The 19,550-nt window shown below is 63.3% G+C and overlaps 1 protein-coding gene across 1 annotated transcript; it reads right to left on the reverse strand.

Annotated features, from left to right (window-relative positions):
- Positions 1-3,455: 3,455 nt before the first annotated feature.
- On the reverse strand, positions 3,456-19,462 carry LOC134431215 (nck-associated protein 1-like). Its single transcript, XM_063179203.1, is given in 30 exon segments — positions 3,456-3,561; positions 5,692-5,933; positions 7,020-7,109; positions 7,755-7,829; positions 7,831-7,865; positions 8,547-8,663; positions 8,880-8,973; positions 9,065-9,145; positions 9,427-9,509; positions 9,596-9,683; positions 10,464-10,561; positions 10,645-10,775; positions 11,145-11,184; positions 11,603-11,787; positions 12,406-12,537; positions 12,920-13,059; positions 13,791-13,895; positions 13,897-13,911; positions 13,988-14,120; positions 14,900-14,907; positions 14,909-15,046; positions 15,857-15,915; positions 16,087-16,096; positions 16,098-16,169; positions 16,258-16,335; positions 16,337-16,391; positions 16,968-17,077; positions 18,377-18,500; positions 19,199-19,286; positions 19,447-19,462. Coding segments are annotated over 30 exon segments (2,748 nt in total).
- Positions 19,463-19,550: the final 88 nt, after the last annotated feature.

The raw sequence follows: 19,550 nt of genomic DNA on the forward strand, positions 1-19,550 counted from the left end.
CGGGGAGGGAGAAGCGGAGGGAAGCGGGGGAGAAGGAGCGGGGATGGCAGCGCCGGCGCCGGGGATGCTGCGCGCTCCTACCGGGGGATGCTCGGCCGCTGCCGCCGCCGGTGCCGCCGGTGCCGCCGGTGTCGCCCAGCCCCGGTGTCGCCGCTCGCGGTGCCCGCGGCCGCCGGCGCTGCCTCCGCCGCCCGGGGCTCGCCGCAACTTTCCCCGAGGCGGCCCCGGCACCGGCAACCGGCACCGGCGGGCGGGGCGGGGCGGGGGGAGCCGGGGGCGGGCGCCGGGACCGGGGGGGTCCGCCCAGCCCCGCGCGGCGCCGGGACCCCCGGGGCAACGGGGGAGGGGGCGACGCCCCGGGACCCCCCAAGGGATCCCCGAGAGACCCCCGGGACCCCCCAAGGGACCCCCGGGGGAACGGGGGAGGGGGCGATGCCCCGGGACCCCCCAAGGGACCCCGGGACCCCCAGGGGAACGCGGGGGAGGGGGCGATGCCCCGGGACCCTCCAAGGAATGGAGGGACCCCCGATCCCCCCGAGCGACCCCCGGGACCCCCCAAGGGACCCCAGGATCCCCCCGGGGCTGTGCCCCAACCGGAGGGACCCCAAAACCTCCGAAGATGGGGGGGGGGGGGGTCAGGACCCCCGGGATCCGCGGGGCAAATGGGGAAGGGGAGATGCCCCGGGACCCCCGGGGGGGGTCGTGGGGGCGCCCCTGGGGTTGGGGAGGGGGTCAGAGCCCCCCGCGACCCCCCCTGTGCGACCCCCGGCCCCGTCCATCCCCGGCTGGGTCCCTTCGTGTCCCCTGGGGGGTCTGCAGCCCCCTCCCCATTACTGCGGGTCCTCACCTGGAGATGGAGGGGACCCCCCACACCCCCCGCCCCCCACTCTGAGCGCCCCCAGACCCTCCCTGGAGCCCTCGGGGGCGCTGCTGCACCGGGGGGGCTCGGGGGTGACCTGGGGGGGCTCGGGGCTGACCCGGGGGGGCTCAGGGTAACTCGGGGGTGACCCGGGGGGGGTCTCGGCAGGTCCAGGGGGGGTTTTGGGGTGCGGGGACCTCAGGGTTGACCCGGAGGGGTCTCACAGATGGTCTGGGGGGTCTCAGGGATGATTGGGGGGGGTCCCAGGCAGGTCCAGGGGGGGTTTTGGGGTGCGGGGACCTCAGGGATGGCACGGGGGGGTCTCACAGATGGTCTGGGGGGGTCTCAGGGTTGACCCGGGGGGGTCTCAGGGCCGGTCCAGGGGGCTTTGGGGGTGCGGGGACCTCAGGACCGTTCCAGGGGGGTCTCAGGGGCTGACTGGGGAGGGGTCTCACAGATGGTCTGGGGGGTCTCACAGATGGTCTGGGGGGGTCTCGGGGTTGACCCGGGGGGGTCTCGGACTGGCCTGGGGGGATTTGGGTTCAGGAACCCGAGGGATGGCCCAGGGGGGGTCTCAAGGCTGATTGGGGGGGGGTCTCAGAGATGGTCTGGGAGGGGTCTTGGGAGGGCCCGGGGGAATTTTTGGGGTCCGAGGACCTCGGGGCCGGCCGGGGGGGGTTCAGGGCTGATTAGGGGGTCTCGGGGCTGACTGGGGAGGGGTCTCAGGCAGCCCCGGGGGGGTTTTGGGGTGCAAGGACCTCATGCACCCCAAAAATGACCTGCGTGACCTGGGGGAAGGGGTCTCAGGGCTCAATGGGGGGGGGGTCCCAGGGCCGGCCAGGGGGGGGGTTTAGGGGTACGGGGACCCCATGGCTGACCTGGGGGGGGGTCTCAGGGTTGACCCAGGGGGGTCTCAGGGCTGACTGGGGGGGTCTCGGGGCTGACTGGGGAGGGGTCTCAGCCATCCCCGGGGGGTTTCGGGGTTCAGGGACCCCATGACCGACCTGGGGGGGGTCTCGGGGCTGACTGGGGAGGGGTCTCAGCCATCCCCGGGGGGGGGTTTCGGGGTTCGGGCCCCCCCCCCCCGCCCCCCGCCGCCTCCCCGCACGTTCCCAGCAGCGCTGATCATCATCATCATCATCATCATCATCATCATCATCATCAGCCTTTATGTAACGCCGTGGGTGGGAGCAGCGCCCACCTCGGCACCGCGGGGATTGGGGGGGGGGGGGGGGGCGGGCAGGTGAACCCCACCCCCCCCCACCAGCCCTGGGTGCGCCCCCACCCCGGGGTGCCCCCCCCGAGCCCGCCCAAAAGGGTTTCGGGGGCGCTCAAAGCGATTTTGGGGTTCTCGAGATGATTTCGGGGGTCTCCGACTCATTCCGGATAAACTCGGGGGGCCCCAGAGTGACTTTGGGGGTCCTCAATGTGATTTTGGGGGTCCTCGATGTGATTTTGGGGTTTCTCGAGCTGATCTCAGGGGTCTCAAAATTATTTTGGGGGTCTCAAACCCATTTGGGGCTCCTCAAACTGATTTGGGCGTCCTCGGACAGATTTTTAGGGGTCTCAAATTCATTTTGGGGTCTTCAAATAAACTCGGGGGTCCTCAAAGTGATTTTGGGGGTTCTCAAATTGATTTGGGGGTCCTCAAATTCATTTCAGGCATCCCAAACTCATTTTGGGGTTCTCAACTTGATTTGGGGATCCTCAAATCGATTTTAGGGGTCCCAAAAGTAATTTTGAGGTCCCAAACTCATTTTGGGGTTCTCAACTTGATTTGGGGATCCTCGAATCGATTTCAGGGGTCCCAAAGTCATTTTGGGGGTCTCCCACTCATTTTGGGGGTCTCCACTCATTTTGGGGTTCTCAAATTGATTTGGGGATCCTTGAACTGATTTCAGGGGTCCTAAAATCATTTTTTGAGGGTCCCAAACGCATTTTGGGGTTCTCAACTTGGTTTTGGGGGATCCTCGAACTGGTTTTAGGGGTCTCAAACTCATTTTGGGGGTCCCAAACTCATTTTGGGGTTCTCAAACTGATTTGGGGGATCCTCACACTGATTTCAGGGATCCTGAACCGATTTTGGGGTCCCAAACTCATTTCGGGGTTCTCAAGTTGATCTGGGGATCCTCAAACTGATTTGGGGATCCTTAACCGATTTCAGGGATCTCAGACTCATTTCGGGGGTCTCCCACTGATTGCGGGGGTCCCAAACTCATTTTTGGGGGTCTCCCACTCAATTTGGGGGCCCCTCGAACCGATCTCAGAGCCCCAAATCTCTTTGTGTCCCTTTTGGGTTCCCCCCGCTCATTTTGGGGCTCCCCGGCCGCGTTCCGGCTTTGATGAAAACCCCAAATTTTCAAATTTTCACTTTTTTTTTTACGGTGGAACTTTGGGGGGGGGGGGAGGGGCAGAGTTTTGGGGTGGGGGCGGCCCCGGGGGGGCCCCGTGGGCGGGGCCGGGTGGGCGCGCGCGAGACAAAAGCGGGAAAAGGGTGGGGGGGGGTCGGGGGGGTCGGGAACGCTCGTGATTGACGAGCCCGAAATAAACGGGAATCGATGGGAATAAATGGAATTATTCGAGGAATGAAAGGGAATTAAAGGGAATTAAAGCCGTGCCGGGAGCGGGGAGGGGGCGGCCGAGCCCCTGGGGAGCGCGGGGGGGGCGCGGGGGGGGTCGCTCCGGGGTCGTTCCGCACCTCCCTGCTCAAGGGGGGGGGGTGATTTGGAATTTTTGGGGTTTTTTTCCTTTTATTTTTGGGGTTTTTTTCTTTTATTTTGGGGTTTTTCCCTTTTTCTGGGGTATTTTTTCCTTTATTTTGGGGTTTTTTTCCTTTTGTTTTTTGGGGTTTTTGGCGGGGGGGTCGTTCCGCACCTCCCTGCTCAAGGCGGGGTTGATTTGGAATTTTTGGGGTTTTTTTCCTTTTATTTTTGGGGTTTTTTTTTCCCCTTTTTTGGGGTCTTTTTCCTTTTTCTTTTATTTTGGGGGCTTTTTTCCTTTATTTTTGGGTTTTTTTCCTTTTGTTTTTGGGGTTTTTGGCGAAGGGCTCGTTCCCCACCTCCCGCTGCTCGGGGGAACCTGATTGGAATTTTGGGGGTTTTTTGGGGGGTTTTGGGGGTTTTTCTTTTTAATTTTTGGGGGTGTTTTCCCTTGATTTTGAGGTTTTTTCCTTTTATTTTTGGGGTTTTTCCTTTTATTTTTGGGGGTTTTTCCTTTTATTTTGGGGGTTTTTTCCCTTTATTTTTTTGGGGTTTTTTCCCTTTATTTTTGGGGGTTTTTGGCGGGGGGGGGGTTCATTCCGCGCCTCCGGCTGCTCAGAGTGGTTTGATTTTCATTTTTGGGGTATTTTTGGTTTTGGGTTTTTTTTGGCAGGGGGGTCGTTCTGCACCTCCGCTGCTCTGGGGGGGGCTGATTTTCATTTTTGAGGTTTTTTCCTTTTGTTTTTGGGGTTTTTTTGACGGGGGGGGTCGCTCCGGGGTCGTTCCCCCCTTCCTGCTCATGGGGGGTTTAATTTTCATTTTTGGAGATTTTTCCTTTTGGTTTTTTGGGTTTTTTTTTTTGTTTTAAGGCGATTTTTGCCGGGCGCTTTTTGGGCCGGGTTTTTGGGGGGGGGTCTCGGTCCCGGGGGGGTCCTCGGGGGGGGCTCGGCGGGCGCTGCCGCCGCTGCCGGTGACTCATCCCGGAGCCGCCGCCGTGCGCGGAATGGCAACGGGAGGGGAACCGAGCCGGGCACGGCAGGGGCACCGAAAATACCCGGGGAGGGCGGGGGAAAAAAATATTAAAAAAAAAAAATTAAAAAAATTTCAAAATAAAATAAAATATAAAATATAAAATATAATAAAATATAAAATTAAAATAAAATAAAATAAAATAAAATATACAATAAAATATAAAATAAAATAAAATAAAATAAAATAAAATAAAATAAAATAAAATAAAATATACAATAAAATATAAAATAAAAAATAAAATAAAATATAAAATTAAAATAAAATAAAATAAAATATACAATAAAATATAAAATAAAATATAAAATAAAATATAAAAAATAAAAATAAAATATAAAATAAAATAAAATATAAAATTAAAATAAAATAAAATAAAATATACAATAAAATATAAAATAAAATATAAAATAAAATAAAATAAAATATAAAATAAAATAAAATAAAATAAAATAAAATAAAATAAAATAAAATAAAATACCCGGAGGGGCGTGGGGAGAGCGGGAACGGGGCTGGCAACGAGCGGCGGGAGGGAAACTGAGGCACGGCCCCGGCGGGAGGGAGCGGGAGCGGAACGGGGGGAAAATCCCGAGGGGAATCGGGGGGGGCGACGCGTTCTGAACCCCCCCGGACACCCCCGGACACCCCAGGACGGCCCCAGAGCCCCCCGAGGGTCCCGGAACGCCCCCAAGGGGAGCAGCCCCAATAACGGCCGAGAGGTGAATTCGGGGTGAGAAGCGGATTTAATGACAGCGGCGGCAGCGGGGGGACAGCGAGGGACAATGGGGACATTTGGGGACATTTGGGGACACTTGGGGACACTTGGGGACATTTGGGGACAGGGTGGGGGCAGCCAGTGGTGAGGGGGGGGCTGCGAGGGGAGAGTTTGGGGGTCTCGGAGGGACGGGGGGGACCAGGAAGGGATTTTGAGGGACAGGGAGGGGATTTGGGGTCGGGGGTCCTGCGGGCGAGTTGGGGGATTTGGGGAGGAGATCCGGGGGTCCTGGGAGGGAACAGAGTTTGGGATCTGGGGGTCGTGGGGTGACAGGGAGGGGGATTTGGGGTCGGGGGTCCTGGGGGTGGGTGGGTGGGTTGAAGAATTTGGGGATTTGGGGCATGAGGATCGGGCGGGGATCTCGGGGGTGGAACGAGGGGGGTCCCGATGCTGCTCGGACAGGGGTCCTGCTCAGTGCTGGGGGCTCCGGCCGGGGGTCCCGGGGGTCCCGGTCAGTGCTGGGGGCCCGGCCGGGGGGCTCCCGGCACACCTGGCGGAAGGCGTTGCGCAGCAGCACGTACGGGAAGCAGCTCTCCAGCATGTCCAGCGTCAGGAAGGACGACTCGGCCACGATCTTTGGGGTGGGGGGCACCCATAAACACCCATCGGCACCCATCGGCACCCATAAACACCCATCGGCTCCATCGGCACCCATCGGCACCCATAAACACCCATCAGCAACCATTGGCACCCATCGGCACCCATCGGCACCCATCGGCACCCATCGGCACCCATTGGCACCCATCGGCACCCATTGGCACCCATCGTGACCCTCAGCGCCCCCTCCACTCCTGCCGACCCCCCTGCAGCTCCCCCGGGCCGGCTCAGGGTGAAATATTTGCAATATTTGCAATATTTGCAATATTTGCATTGAAATCGCTCCGGGCGCCAGGTGTCCCAGGTGTCCCCTGTCCCCAGGTGTCACGCCCAGGTGTCCCCTCATGTCCCCCCCAGGTGTCCCCCCTAGGTGTCCACAGGTTCCCCCCATGTCCCCCCCAGGTGTCACAGATGTCTCCACCAGGCGTCCCCATGTCCCTCCCAGGTGTCCCCACCAGGTGTCCCCAGGTGTCCCCCCAGGTGTCCCCATGTCCCCACCAGGTGTCCCCAGGTGTCCCCACCAGGTGTCCCCAGGTGTCCCAGGTGTCCCCATCAGGTGTCCCCATGTCCCTCCCAGGTGTCCCCACCAGGTGTCCCCAGGTGTCCCCCCAGGTGTCCCCATGTCCCCACCAGGTGTCCCCAGGTGTCCCCACCAGGTGTCCCCAGGTGTCCCAGGTGTCCCCACCAGGCGTCCCCATGTCCCTCCCAGGTGTCCCCATCAGGTGTCCCCAGGTGTCCCCCCAGTGTCCCCATGTCCCCACCAGGTGTCCCCAGGTGTCCCCACCAGGTGTCCCCACCAGGTGTCCCCAGGTGTCCCAGGTGTCCCCATCAGGTGTCCCCACCAGGTGTCCCCAGGTGTCCCAGGTGTCCCCCAGGTGTCCCCAGGTGTCCCAGGTGTCCCCATCAGGTGTCCCCAGGTGTCCCCCCAGGTGTCCCCATGTCCCCACCAGGTGTCCCCAGGTGTCCCAGGTGTCCTCCAGGTGTCCCCATGTCCCCACCAGGTGTCCCCACCAGGTGTCCCCAGGTGTCCCAGGTGTCCCCCCGGGTGTCCCCAGGTCCCCACCAGGTGCAGCAGCAGCACGATCGAGTCCTGGTTCCGCAGCCGCGCCTTGTCCGGCTCCTGGGCCAGCTGCAGGAGGCTGCTGGAGGCCAGCTGGGGACACGGGGGACAATGGGGGGACAGTGACGGGGACAGGGGGACAGCAGGGACAGCCGCAGGGACAGCAGGGACAGCCACAGGGACAGCCACAGGGACAGCGGGGACAGGGACAGTTGGGACAGCGGGGACAGGGTCGAGGACAGGGCCAGTCAAGGAGAGCAGGGACAGAACCAGCCCAGAGGGGACAGTGCCACCCCAGACGGGACAGGGACAGTGCCAGCCCCAGGGAGGGGACAGTGCCAGCCCCAGGAGGGCACAGGGACAGTGCCAGCCCCAGGGAGGGGGACAGTGCCAGCCCCAGGAGGGCACAGGGACAGTGCCAGCCCCAGGGAGGGGACAGTGCCACCCCAGAGGGGACAGGGACAGTGCCAGCCCCAGGGAGGGGACAGGACAGTGCCAGCCCCAGGGAGGGGACAGTGCCACCTCAGAGGGGACAGTGCCACCCCAGACGGGACAGGGACAGTGCCAGCCCCAAGAGGGGACAGTGCCAGCCCCAAGGAGGGGACAGTGCCACCCCAGAGGGGACAGTGCCACCCCAGAGGGACAGGGACAGTGCCAGCCCCAGGAGGGCACAGGGACAGTGCCAGCCCCAGCGAGGGGACAGTGCACCCAGAGGGGACAGGGCCATGCCAGGCTCACCAGCAGGAACTCCTTGAGGTGCGTCTCGATGTTCTTGCCGTGCACGGTGAAGAGCGCGGCCGAGAGCTGCACGATATGCCTTGGCCAGGCAGTGCACGTTGTTGTTGTGGCCTGGGGACACCGCGGGGACATCGGGGGGACACGGGTGGGAGTCAGTGAAGGGGGGGACACGGGAAAATCGGGGATTCGGGAAGGCTGGGACATGGGGAGGGCTTGGGGACACGGAAAGGTGTTGGGGACACTCAAATGTTGGGGACACAGGAAGGTGATGGGGGTACGGGAATGTTGGGACAACCCAGAGTCTCCACAGTGCCACCTCCCTTGGTGACAGTCCCGGTGTCCCCCCCAAACCTTCTGCTGTGACAATGGGACAGTGAGAACTGCCAGCATGGGGACATGGGGGCACACAGAGGGACGTGGGGACACACAGGGACATGGGGACAGGGGACATGGGGACATGAGGACACAGGGGCGCAAGGACACTGGGGACACTGAGGACACAGCGACAGGGGGACATGGGGACACACAGAGAGACCCTGGGGACATGGGGACATGAGGACAGGGACACAGGGGACAGGGGGACACAGGGACATGGGACACAAAGGGACACAGGGGACACAAAGGGGACACAAAGGGACACAGGGGACACAAAGGGACACAAAGGGGACACAAAGGGACACAGGGGACACAAAGGGACACAGGGGACACAAAGGGGACACAAAGGGACACACAGGGGACACAAAGGGGACACAAAGGGGACACAAAGGGACACAGGGTCACTGCCCCCCTCACCGTCCAGCTCGGGGTTGTAGAGGGACGCGGGGTCAGCGGCCAGCAGGGGCAGGGACACGGCCACGAACACCAGGAGCAGGCAGGACACCTTGTAATCCTCCTCGGGGGACACGGCCTCTGCCGAGGGGACAGCGCGGTGACAGCGCCACCCAAGAGGTGACAGTGCCACCCCACGGTGACAGCTCCACCCAGGAGGTGACAGCGCCACCCAGGAGGTGACGGCACCACCCGGGAGGTGACAGTGCCACCCCACGGTGACAGCTCCACCCAGGAGGTGACAGCACCACCCGGGAGGTGACAGCGCCACCCGCGGTGTCCCCAGACCCCCCGCACCTGTCCTGTGCCCCGCCAGGGCCGTGACCAGCGCCGGGTCCACCTCGCACGGGACCCCCGCGGCCGAGGCCAGCTCGAAGATGCTCAGGGTGACCTGGGGACAGGGGGACGGGGTCACGCGGTGTCACGCGGTGTCACACGGTGTCACAATGCCAGCTCCCCCCCCCCCGTGTCCCCGTCCCCACCTGGATGTCGGTGTCCGGGGTCACCACGTCCGCCAGGCACTCGATGGGGCCCATCAGGAACGGGCAGTGCTGGGAGAACACCTGGGGGGCGGGCAGGGGGTCAGGGGGTCCTGGGCCCCAAAATGGGGGGTGCTGGGACCCCAAAATGGAGGGACTGTGTCCCCAAATGGGGATCCTGTGTCCCCAAATGAGGGGGGTCCTGTGTCCCCAAATGAGGAGGGTCCTGTGTCCCCAAATGGGTGTCCTGGAGGGATCCCAGGGTCTGGGGGGTGTCCTGGGGGGGGATCCCAGCATCTGGGGGTGCCTCAGGGGTGTCCCAGGGTCTGGGGGTTCCCCGGGGGGGTCCCATGGGGGGGTCCCACCTCCCGCAGGCCCTGCTGGGCCATGGCGCGGAAGCTCAGGATCTCCCCGATGATGGTCATGCGCTTCAGGACGTTCTCGGCCGCTGTGGGGACACGCGGGGGACAGCGGGGTGACACGGGTGACACCCCTGTGTGCCACCCCCCCTGTGCCACCCCCTGTGCCACTCACAGCTCAGGCGGGGCAGCAGCGCCGGCCTCTGCTCGGCCCGGCAGCAGCGCAGCTGCACCAGCGTGTCCATGTTCTCCACCACCAGCTTCTGCGGGGACATGGGGACACCACTGGGGACACTGGGGATGCTGGGGACACTGGGGATGCTGGGAACATTGGGGACACTGGGGACACTGGGGACACTCGGGACACTGGGGGTCATTGGGGATACTGGGGACACTGAGGACACTGGGGGACACTGGGGGACATTGGGGATGCTGGGGACACTGAGGACACTGGGGGACACTGGGGGACACTGAGGATGCTGGGGACACTGGGGGACATTGGGGATACTGGGACACTGGGGGACATTGGGACACTGGGACACTGGGGGACATTGGGACACTGGGACACTGGGGATACTGGGACACTGGGGACCACTGGGGACATTGGGGACACTGGGGATACTGGGACACTGGGGGACACTGGGGGTCATTGGGGATGCTGGGGACATTGGGGACACTGGGGACACTGGGGACACTCGGGACACTGGGGGTCATTTGGGGATACTGGGGACACTGAGGACACTGGGGGACACTGGGGACATTGGGGACATTGGGGATACTGGGGACATTGGGGATACTGGGACACTGGGACATTGGGGGACATTGGGGACATTGGGGATACTGGGGACACTGGGGACATTGGGGACACTGGGGACATTGGGGGACCTGGCATCTCCCACCATTCCAAGGGGCAGGCAGGTACAGGGTTGGGGTGGCACTAGGATGTGTCCCCTGTCCCTGTCCCCATCCCCCGTCCCCTGTCCCCTGTCCCCTGTCCCCTGTCCCCTGTCCCCTGTCGCCATCCCCTGTCCCTGTCCCCGTACCTTCAGCTCTGCCACCTGGGACCCCACGTGCCACATCAGGTTCTCGCTCAGGAACCTCATCCCGTAGGGCCCGATGAGCTCGGCCAGCGCCCGCATCTCTGCAGAGGGGACAGGTGGGGACAGGTGGGGACACTGGGGGGGACAGGAGGTGACAGCCACCCCTCCAAGACCCCCAGCCCACCTGAGACGTCGGAGAACTCGGCGGCGCTGAACGGGGGCTGCTCCTCGCGGGGCACCGTGGTGAAGGCCTGGAGGGCCGGGGACAGGAGCACGGCCCCGGTGCTGGCCTGGCGCAGCAGCGCCTCCAGGTACCTGTGGGGACACCGCTGTCACCTGCGGCACTGTCACCTGTCACTACGGCAGTGTCACCCTGGGCAGTGTCACCTACGGGAGTGTCACCTATGGCACTGTCACCCACAGCAATGTCAGCCATGGCAAGGTCACCCACAGCAATTCCACCCGTATCCGTGCTGCCACCACCCTGTCCCCATGTCCCCAGCCCCTATGGGTGACGCTGTCCCCATGTCCCCAGCCCTTGGTGTCACTGACCACTCGGTGTAGATGGCGGTCAGCGTGGGCTGCCCGCTGCCTGTCCCACAGTGACCCTGCCACCCTCTCCCCATGTCCCCAGCCCCTATGGGTGACCCTGTCTCCATGTCCCCAGCTCTTGGTGTCACTGACCAGTCGGTGTAGATGGCGGTCAGCGTGGGCTGCCCGCTGCCTGTCCCATGTCCCCATGGTCCCCATGTCCCCATGTCCCCACGGTGTCACTGACCACTCGGTGTAGATGGCGGTCAGCGTGGGCTGCTCACTGCCTGTCCCATGTCCCATGTCCCCATGTCCCCATGTCCCCACGGTGTCACTGACCAGTCGGTGTAGATGGCGGTCAGCGTGGGCTGCCTGTCCCACAGTGACCCTGCCACCCTGTCCCCATGTCCCCAGCCCCTATGGGTGACCCTGTCCCCATGTCCCCACGGTGTCACTGACCAGTCGGTGTAGATGGCGGTCAGCGTGGGCTGCCTGTCCCACAGTGACCCTGCCACCCTGTCCCATGTCCCCAGCCCCTATGGGTGACCCTGTCCCCATGTCCCCACGGTGTCACTGACCAGTTGGTGTAGATGGCGGTCAGTGTGAGCTGCCCGCTGCCGTCGCGGGGTGGCTCTGCTGCAGCAGCACCGTCCGCAGCAGCCGCGCCGTGTCCAGGGCCACCAGGTGTCCCAGGCGCTGCACCAGCCCCATGTAGGCGCCCAGCCCCGCCAGCACCTCCGAGGGCCGCGCCACCTCCTGCGAGGCCTGGCTGTACCCGGCCATGGCCACGATGGCCCTGCGGGGACATGGGGACCGTGAGGGACGCGCAGGGTGTCACCTCGGCCCTGCGTGTCCCCGGTGTGTCCTCAGGCGTGTCCCCTCGCCCCGTGTGTCCCAGCGTGCCTCATCGACCCCGCGTGTCCCCTTGGCCCTACATGTCCCCAGTGTGTGCCCAGCTTGTCCCTGGCGTGTCCCCTTGGCCCTACATGTCCCCAGTGTGTCCCTCGGTCCCACATGTCCCCGGCATGTCTGCGGCCTGTTCAAAGTGTGTCCCCTCAGTCCCGTGTGTCCCCAATGCGTCCCCTCAGCCCCACGTTGCCCCCTCAGCCCTACATGTCCCCTCAGCCCCACGTGTCCCCAGCATGGCCCCAGCATGGCCCCAGCGTGTCCCCTCAGCCCCCCATGTTCCCTTGGCCCTGTGTGGCCCCAGCGTGTCCCCTCAGCCGCCCGTGTCCCCTCGGCCCTGCATGTCCCCAGCATGTCCACAGCATGTCCCCAGCGTGCCCCCACAGCCCCATGTGTCTCCTTGGCCCCACGTGTCCCCAGCATGTCCACAGCGTGTCCCCAGCGTGTCCCCTCAGCCCTGCATGTCCCCTTGGCCCCACGTGTCCCCCTCAGCCCCACGTGTCCCCACTTGGTCAGGCGCGCCTCCAGGTGGCTGCTCAGGTACTCGGCCGGTGTCACCGTGTGCCCAAAGACGGTGAAGTTGGGGACGTGGTTGAGGCTCAGGGACAGCTCGGCCAGGGTCAGGTGCAGCTTGTCCATGCTGGGGGACAGTCATGGTGTGACCCCGTGGGGACAATCCATGGGGACAATCACGGTAGGACCCCGTCGGGACAATCACACAATGTCCCCACGCCACACCCAAGCTCTGGTGGCTTCAGGTGAGCTCCTGAAGACCCCAGAGGCCACCAAGACCCCAAAGGCCACCAAGACCCCAAAGGCCACCAAGAGCCCAAAGGTCCTGGAGACCCCAAAGGCCACCAAGACCACCAAGAGCCCAAAGGTCCTGAAGCCCCCCAAATCCACTGAGCCCACAGAGGTTCTGAAGCCCCCAAAGGCACTGAGCCCCCAGAGGTTCTGGAGACCACCAAAGTCCCCAGAACCGTGACCCCGTGGGGACAGTCCCTCCCCCGGGCGGCGCTCACTTGGTGGTCAGGGTCCGGTCCCGCCGGTGGCTCTCTGTCCCCGGTTTGTCCCTTTGGGGGTCCCCCTTGCGGGGCGGCTGCTTCGGGGTTTTCTTGACGCGGGCTCTGCTGATGGTGGCTGCACAGTGCTTGGGGAGGAGCTGTGGGGCGGGGACAGGGGCGTGGGGACATGGGGACAGGGTCATGGGGACATGGGGACATGGGGACAGGGTCATGGGGACACCCCAAATGGAGCCACCATGGCCACGGGCCACCATCCCCAAGGCTGGGTCAGGGGATGTCCCACCAGGTTCGGCCCCCATGGAGGAACTTCCCCATCCCGAGGGTTTGGTGGGGACATGGGGACGAAGGGACAGAGAGGCCATGGAGAGCCTGATGGCCACAGAGACCCCAGAGGTTCTGAAGACCCCAAAGGCCACAGAGATCCTCAGGCTGATGGAGACCTCGAGGTGGTGGACACCCCAAAAGGCAGAGGGATCCTGAAGGTGTGGGGACCCCAAAGGCCAGTGAACCCCCAAAGGTGCTGGAGCCTCCAGAGGTTCTGGAGTCCCTAAAGGTCCTGGAGCCCCCAAAGTCCACCAAGACCCCAAAGATCCTGAAACCCCCAAAAGTCCTGGAGACCCCAAAGGTCCTGGAGATCTCAAAGGCCACCAAGATCCCAAAGGTCCTGACGACCCCAAAGTCCACTTAGACCTTAAAGGTCCTGAAACCCCCAAAAGTCCTGGAGACCCCAAAGGTCCTGGAGACCCCAAAGGCCACCAAGACCCCAAAGGTCCTGAAGGCCCCAAGGGTCACCAATTCCTCTCAAAGTCCCGGACCGCCCGGACTCCCCCGAGCCCCCCAGAGGTCCAGACCCCCCAGACCCCCAGACCTGCTGGCTCAGGTTGTGCTGCTCGGCGCAGGCGTCCAGGACGCAGCCGCTGCCCACCCGCGCCAGCTCCTCCAGGAACTTGTGGCACAGCCCCAGCGCCGCCGCCATCCAGCTGGGGGTACTGGGGGGACAGGGCGCCCCTCAGAGCTGGGGACGGGGCTGGGGGACCCCCCAAACCCCCCCCAGGTGTCACCCACCTCCTCGGGGCACATGGGGTGCTGGCAGCGCGAGAAGTGGGCGCAGAGCAGGGGAAGGCGATGGCGAAACGCAGCATGGACGGCTCGTTCCAGCGTCTGCGCGAACATCCGCTCCAGGGGACGGGGGTAGAAACTGGGACAGGGACACAGATGGGGACAGGGATGGGACAGGGACAGGGTCAGCAGGGACAGGGATGGGGACAGGGGACACTGAGAACATCCGCTCCAGGGGACGGGGGTAGAAACTGGGGACAGGGACACAGATGGGGACAGGGACAGGGCCAGCAGGGTCAGGGGACACTGGGAACATCCGCTCCAGGGGACGGGGGTAGAAACTGGGGACAGGGACACAGATGGGGACAGGGACAGGGCCAGCAGGGTCAGGGGACACTGGGAACATCCGCTCCAGGGGACGGGGGTAGAAACTGGGGACAGGAGGGGACAGGGATGGGGACAGGGGACACCGAGAACATCCGCTCCAGGGGACGGGGGTAGAAACTGGGGACAGGGACACAGATGGGGACAGGGACACAGAGGGGGACAGGGATGGGGGACAGGACAGGGTCAGGGGACACTGAGAACATCCGCTCCAGGGGACGGGGGTAGAAACTGGGGACAGGGACACAGATGGGGACAGGGACACAGAGGGGGACAGGGACAGGGTCAGCAGGGTCAGGGGACACTGAGAACATCCGCTCCAGGGGACAGGGACACAGAGGGGGACAGGGACAGGGACAGGGCCAGCAGGGTCAGGGACAGGGATGGGGACAGGGATGGGGACAGAGGACACTGAGAACATCCGCTCCAGGGGACGGGGATAGAAACTGGGGACAGGAGGGGACAGGGATGGGGACAGGGATGGGGACAGGGATGGGGACAGGGACGGAGACGGGGACAGGGACAGGGGCTCACCAGAGGTGGGGACAGGTCGGAGGTCTCGTCCAGCAGCTCCTCGGGCCGGTCCAGCAGGCGCGTGTGGAACACCACCAGGCTCATGGCACGGCCAACGTCAGCGTTGGAGCTCAGCGGCAGCGCGGCCTTGGCCACGCTCGTGTAGGCCTGGGACAGCCAGGGGACAGCCATGGGGACAGGGACAGGGACATGGGGACAGCCAGGGGACAGCCATGGGGACAGGGACAGGGACATGGGGACAGCCATGGGGGCTGGGACAGGGACATGGGGACAGCCAGGGGGACAGCCATGGGGACAGGGACAGGGACATGGGGACAGCCAGGGGACAGCCATGGGGACAGGGACAGGGACATGGGGACAGCCAGGGGACAGCCATGGGGACAGGGACAGGGACATGGGGACAGCCAGGGGACAGCCATGGGGACAGGGACAGGGACATGGGGACAGCCAGGGGACAGCCATGGGGACAGGGACAGGGACATGGGGACAGCCAGGGGGACAGCCATGGGGACAGGGACGGGGACATGGGGACAGCCAGGGGACAGCCATGGGGACAGGGACGGGGACATGGGGACAGCCAGGGGACAGCCATGGGGACAGGGACAGGGACATGGGGACAGCCAGGGGACAGCCATGGGGACAGGGACGGGGACATGGGGACAGCCAGGGGACAGCCATGGGGACAGGGACGGGGGACATGGGGACAGCCATGGGGACAGCATCAGGGTCAGGGGGACAAAGATGGGGACAGGGGAAGGGACAGCAGGGACAGGATCGGGCTCAGGGGACATGGGGACAGCAGGGACATGGGGACAATGGTGGGGACAGGGACAGGGGGACAAGTTTGGGAACAGCAGGGACAGGGGAGGAATGGGATTGGCACGGGATGGGGACAAGGGTGGAGACTGGGACAGGGACAGGGACATGGGGACATGGGGACAGGGACAGTGCCAGCACCTGGAGCCGGAACCAGTCCAGGCGCAGCGCGGTGAAGTCGAACTGCTCCTGCTCATCCACTGCGGGGACAGAGGGGACACGGGGACAGGGCTGGGGGTGGCAGTGCCACCGCAGGGGACCGGCGCCCGGGATTGTCCCAGAGCTCCCGGGACAAGGGGGACACCGAGCTGGGGTGGCACCGGCCACACGGGTGAGGGGACAATGCGGGCCGGGATGGGACAAACCCGCACCTTCCTTGGCCAGCCAGAGCCGAGAGGGAGCTGACGAAGGACGAGAGGATCACCGACTCCTCCTCGGGGCACACCGAGAGGTTCTGCGGGCACAGCGGGGCTCAGGGGGCTCAGGGGGCTCAGGGGACCCCCAGGGGGCTCAGGGGGGCTCAGGGGACCCCCCGGGGGTACCTGGATGACGTCGCTGAGCACGAGGGCGTCGAAGCGGGCCAGGTAGTGCCGGTGGTAGCGGCGCAGGAGCCGCAGGTGGCCGCCGCACCAGGGCCCGCAGCTGCTCCAGCGCGAAGAGCAGCTCCGCCAGGCGGCTGCGCCGGGGCGGGGGGCGGTCAGAGAGACCCCCCGGGGGGCAGCAGGGACCCCCCGAGCGAGCCCGGAACTCTGAACCCCCCCAGTGCCCCCCGAACCCACCAAATCTCCTGAACCCCCCCAGTGCCCCCCGAACCCACCCAAATCTCCCGAACACCCCCAAAATCTCTGGACATCCTCAGAGCCCCACCCTGAACCCCCTCGAACCCCCCCCCAGTGACCCCCGAATCCACCCAAAAATCCCGAACCCCCCAAATCACCCCAAAACTTCTGAAAACACCCGAAACTCCTGAACACACCCAAATCCTCTCAACGTCCTCAGAACCCCACAAGGACCCCCCCAAAATCCACCCAGTGCCCCCCAAAATTCCTGAACCCAGCCAGTGCCCCCCCAAACGCCCCCAAAATTCCTGAACCCACCCAAAACTCTCGAACCCCCCCCAAAAAACCTCTGAACGTCCTCAGAAACCCACAAGGAACCCCCCCCCCCAAAAAAAATCCACCCAGTGCCCCCCGAACACCCCAAAAATCGCTGACCCCCCCCCAAATCCGGGGGGTCCCCTCCCGGTCCCCACCTGTCGCTGAAGTCCTCGGGGTTCTTGCTCTTGGTCACGTGCTCGGCATGTCGCGACAGCCAGCTCACCTCGTCGCGACACAGCGACAGCGCCACGAACACCAGCAGGGCCTGAGGGGGCGGCAAGGGGGTCGGGACCCCCCAAAATCTCCCAAATGCGTCCAAAACCTCCAGAATCCCCCCAAAATCTCCCGAAATTTCCCCCAAAACCTCCCAGAATCCCCCCGCAAAATCTCCCGAAATTCCCCTCCCAAATCTCCCCAAAATCTTCGCGAATCCCCCAAAATCTCTTAAAATCCTCCAAAATCTCACAAAAAGCCCCAAAGTCTCTGAAACGCCCCCAAAATTCTCTCTCAAACGCCCCTCAAAACCCACCCAAAAGCTCCCAAATCCTCCCCCAAAATCCTCCCCAAAATCTCCCTGAATCCCCCAAAATCTCCCCGAATCCCCCCAAAACCTCTCAATCCCTCAAAAAATTTCCCAAATGCACCCAAAATCTCACAAACGCACCTCAAAATCCCCCAAAATCTCTCGGGTGTCCCAAATCTCCCCTAAGTCTCCCAAAATCCCCCAAAACCTCCAAAATGCCCCGAAAATTTCCTCAAATCCCCCTCAAAATCCCCCTTAAATCCCCAAAATCTTTCCCAAATGCCCCCAAAATCTCCCCAAATCCACTCCCAAATATCTCAAAATCCCCCCTAAGCCCCCCCAAAATCTTTCTCAAAATCTTTCCCAAAATTTCCTCAAATCCCCCCAAAATCCCCTCCAAAATCCCCCAAATTTCCTCAAACGCTCCCAAAATTCCCCCAAATCCCCCCAAATGTCTCAAATGCCCCCCAAAATCTCTCAAATCCCCTTGAAATTCCCCCCAAATCCCCCCAAAATCTCCCCGAATCCCCTCTAAATCTCTGAAACCCCCCCCAAAATCTCACAAATGTCCCCTCAAAATCCCCCCTAAACATCTCAAACCCCCCCCTTAAGCCCCCAAGCATCTCCCAAAATTTCCTCAAAATCCCCCCAAAACTTCCTCAAATCCTCCCAAAATCACCCCCAAATCCCCATAAACCCCCCCAAATCCCCCATAAACCCCCCAAATCCCCCCCAAATTCCCCAAAATCCCCCCATATCCCCCCAAATGTCTCAAATGCCCCCCAAATCTCTCAAATCCCTTGAAATTCCCCCCAAACCCCCCAAAATCCCCCAAAATCTCACAAATGTCCCCTCAAAATCCCCCCTAAACATCTCAAAAACCCCCCCAAAACTTCCTCAAATCCCCCAAAATCGCCCCAAATCCCCATAAACCCCCCAAAATCTCCCCCAAATCCCCCATAAACCCCCCAAAATCCCCCCAAATCCCCCATAAACCCCCCAAATTCCCAAAATCCCCCCAAAATCGCCCCAAATCCGCACCTTGGGTCCGAGCAGGCCGGGCTGATCCTCCAGCAGCGCCGCCAGCTCCCGCACGGCCCCGCGCAGGAACGAGCGGCGGCCCCGGTGCAGCGCCGGCTGGGGGGCACAGGGGGAATTTGGGGGGCTTTGGGGGCGTTTGGGGGTCCCCGGGGGTCTCTGGGGTCGGGGGGACCCGGGGCGGGGACAGGAGGGGACACAAGGAGGGGACAGGAGCCAGCACAGGAATCAGGGGTGGTCCTCATGGGGATGGGGGAAGGGTTGAGGGGATTTGGGGGCGTCAGGATGGGGACAAGGGGGGGGTCACGGCCGGGGTCACCCCGGAGACCCCCCCAGACACCCCCAGGGGACAGCGAAGGGCAAAGGGGGCGATGTGGGTGAAACCGGGGAGAGACCCCCCCCCAGGAACCCCCGGGTTTGGGGTGCTCTGGGATCTCCCATGGCCCCAAACCCCCCGGACACCCTCAGGGACCCCAAACCCCCCAGGACCCCCCAAACCCCCCAGGAACCCCCCGGGTTTGGGTGCTCTGGGTGCCCATGGCCCGAGACCCCCCGGGACCCCCAAATCCCCCAGGAACCCCCCGGGTTTAGGGTGCTCTGGGTGCCCATGGTCCCAAACACCCCGGGACCCCCAAAGACCCCAGGACCCCCCAAATCCCCCGGAACCCCCCGGGTTTGGGGTGCTCTGGGATCTCCCATGGCCCCAAACCCCCCGGGACCCCCCCGGGTTTGGGGTGCTCTGGGATCTCCCATGGCCCCAAACCCCCCCAGCCCCCCAAAGACCCCAGGACCCCCCAAACCCCCCGGGACCCCCCAAACCCGCACCTGTGCGCCGCCGCGTGCTCCCGGCACTCCTTGACGTCGGCCACGCGCTTCCCGTACCTGGCGAGGGGCACCTGGAGCTGGCACCGCCCTGTGCCAGGCCCGGACGCCACCCAGCCCCCCTGGTACCCCCCTGGCACCCCCAAATCCCCCCGAACATCCCCCAGCCCCACCCTGGCACCCGCAGTGTCTCCAGTGAAGCCCCCAGGCCCTGGCACCGGCTGTGCCACCCCCTGCCCGGGCAGCGCCACCCCCGGTGTCCCCCATCGTTACCCCCCCCCGGGCAGTGCCACCCTCGCCTGGGCACTGTCACTCGCAGTGTCCCCGTCCGCCCCTGGCAGTGTCACTCAGTGTA

This window comes from Melospiza melodia, chromosome 31 (genome assembly GCF_035770615.1).
Source record: "Melospiza melodia melodia isolate bMelMel2 chromosome 31, bMelMel2.pri, whole genome shotgun sequence".
Classification (NCBI taxonomy): Eukaryota; Metazoa; Chordata; class Aves; order Passeriformes; family Passerellidae; genus Melospiza; species Melospiza melodia.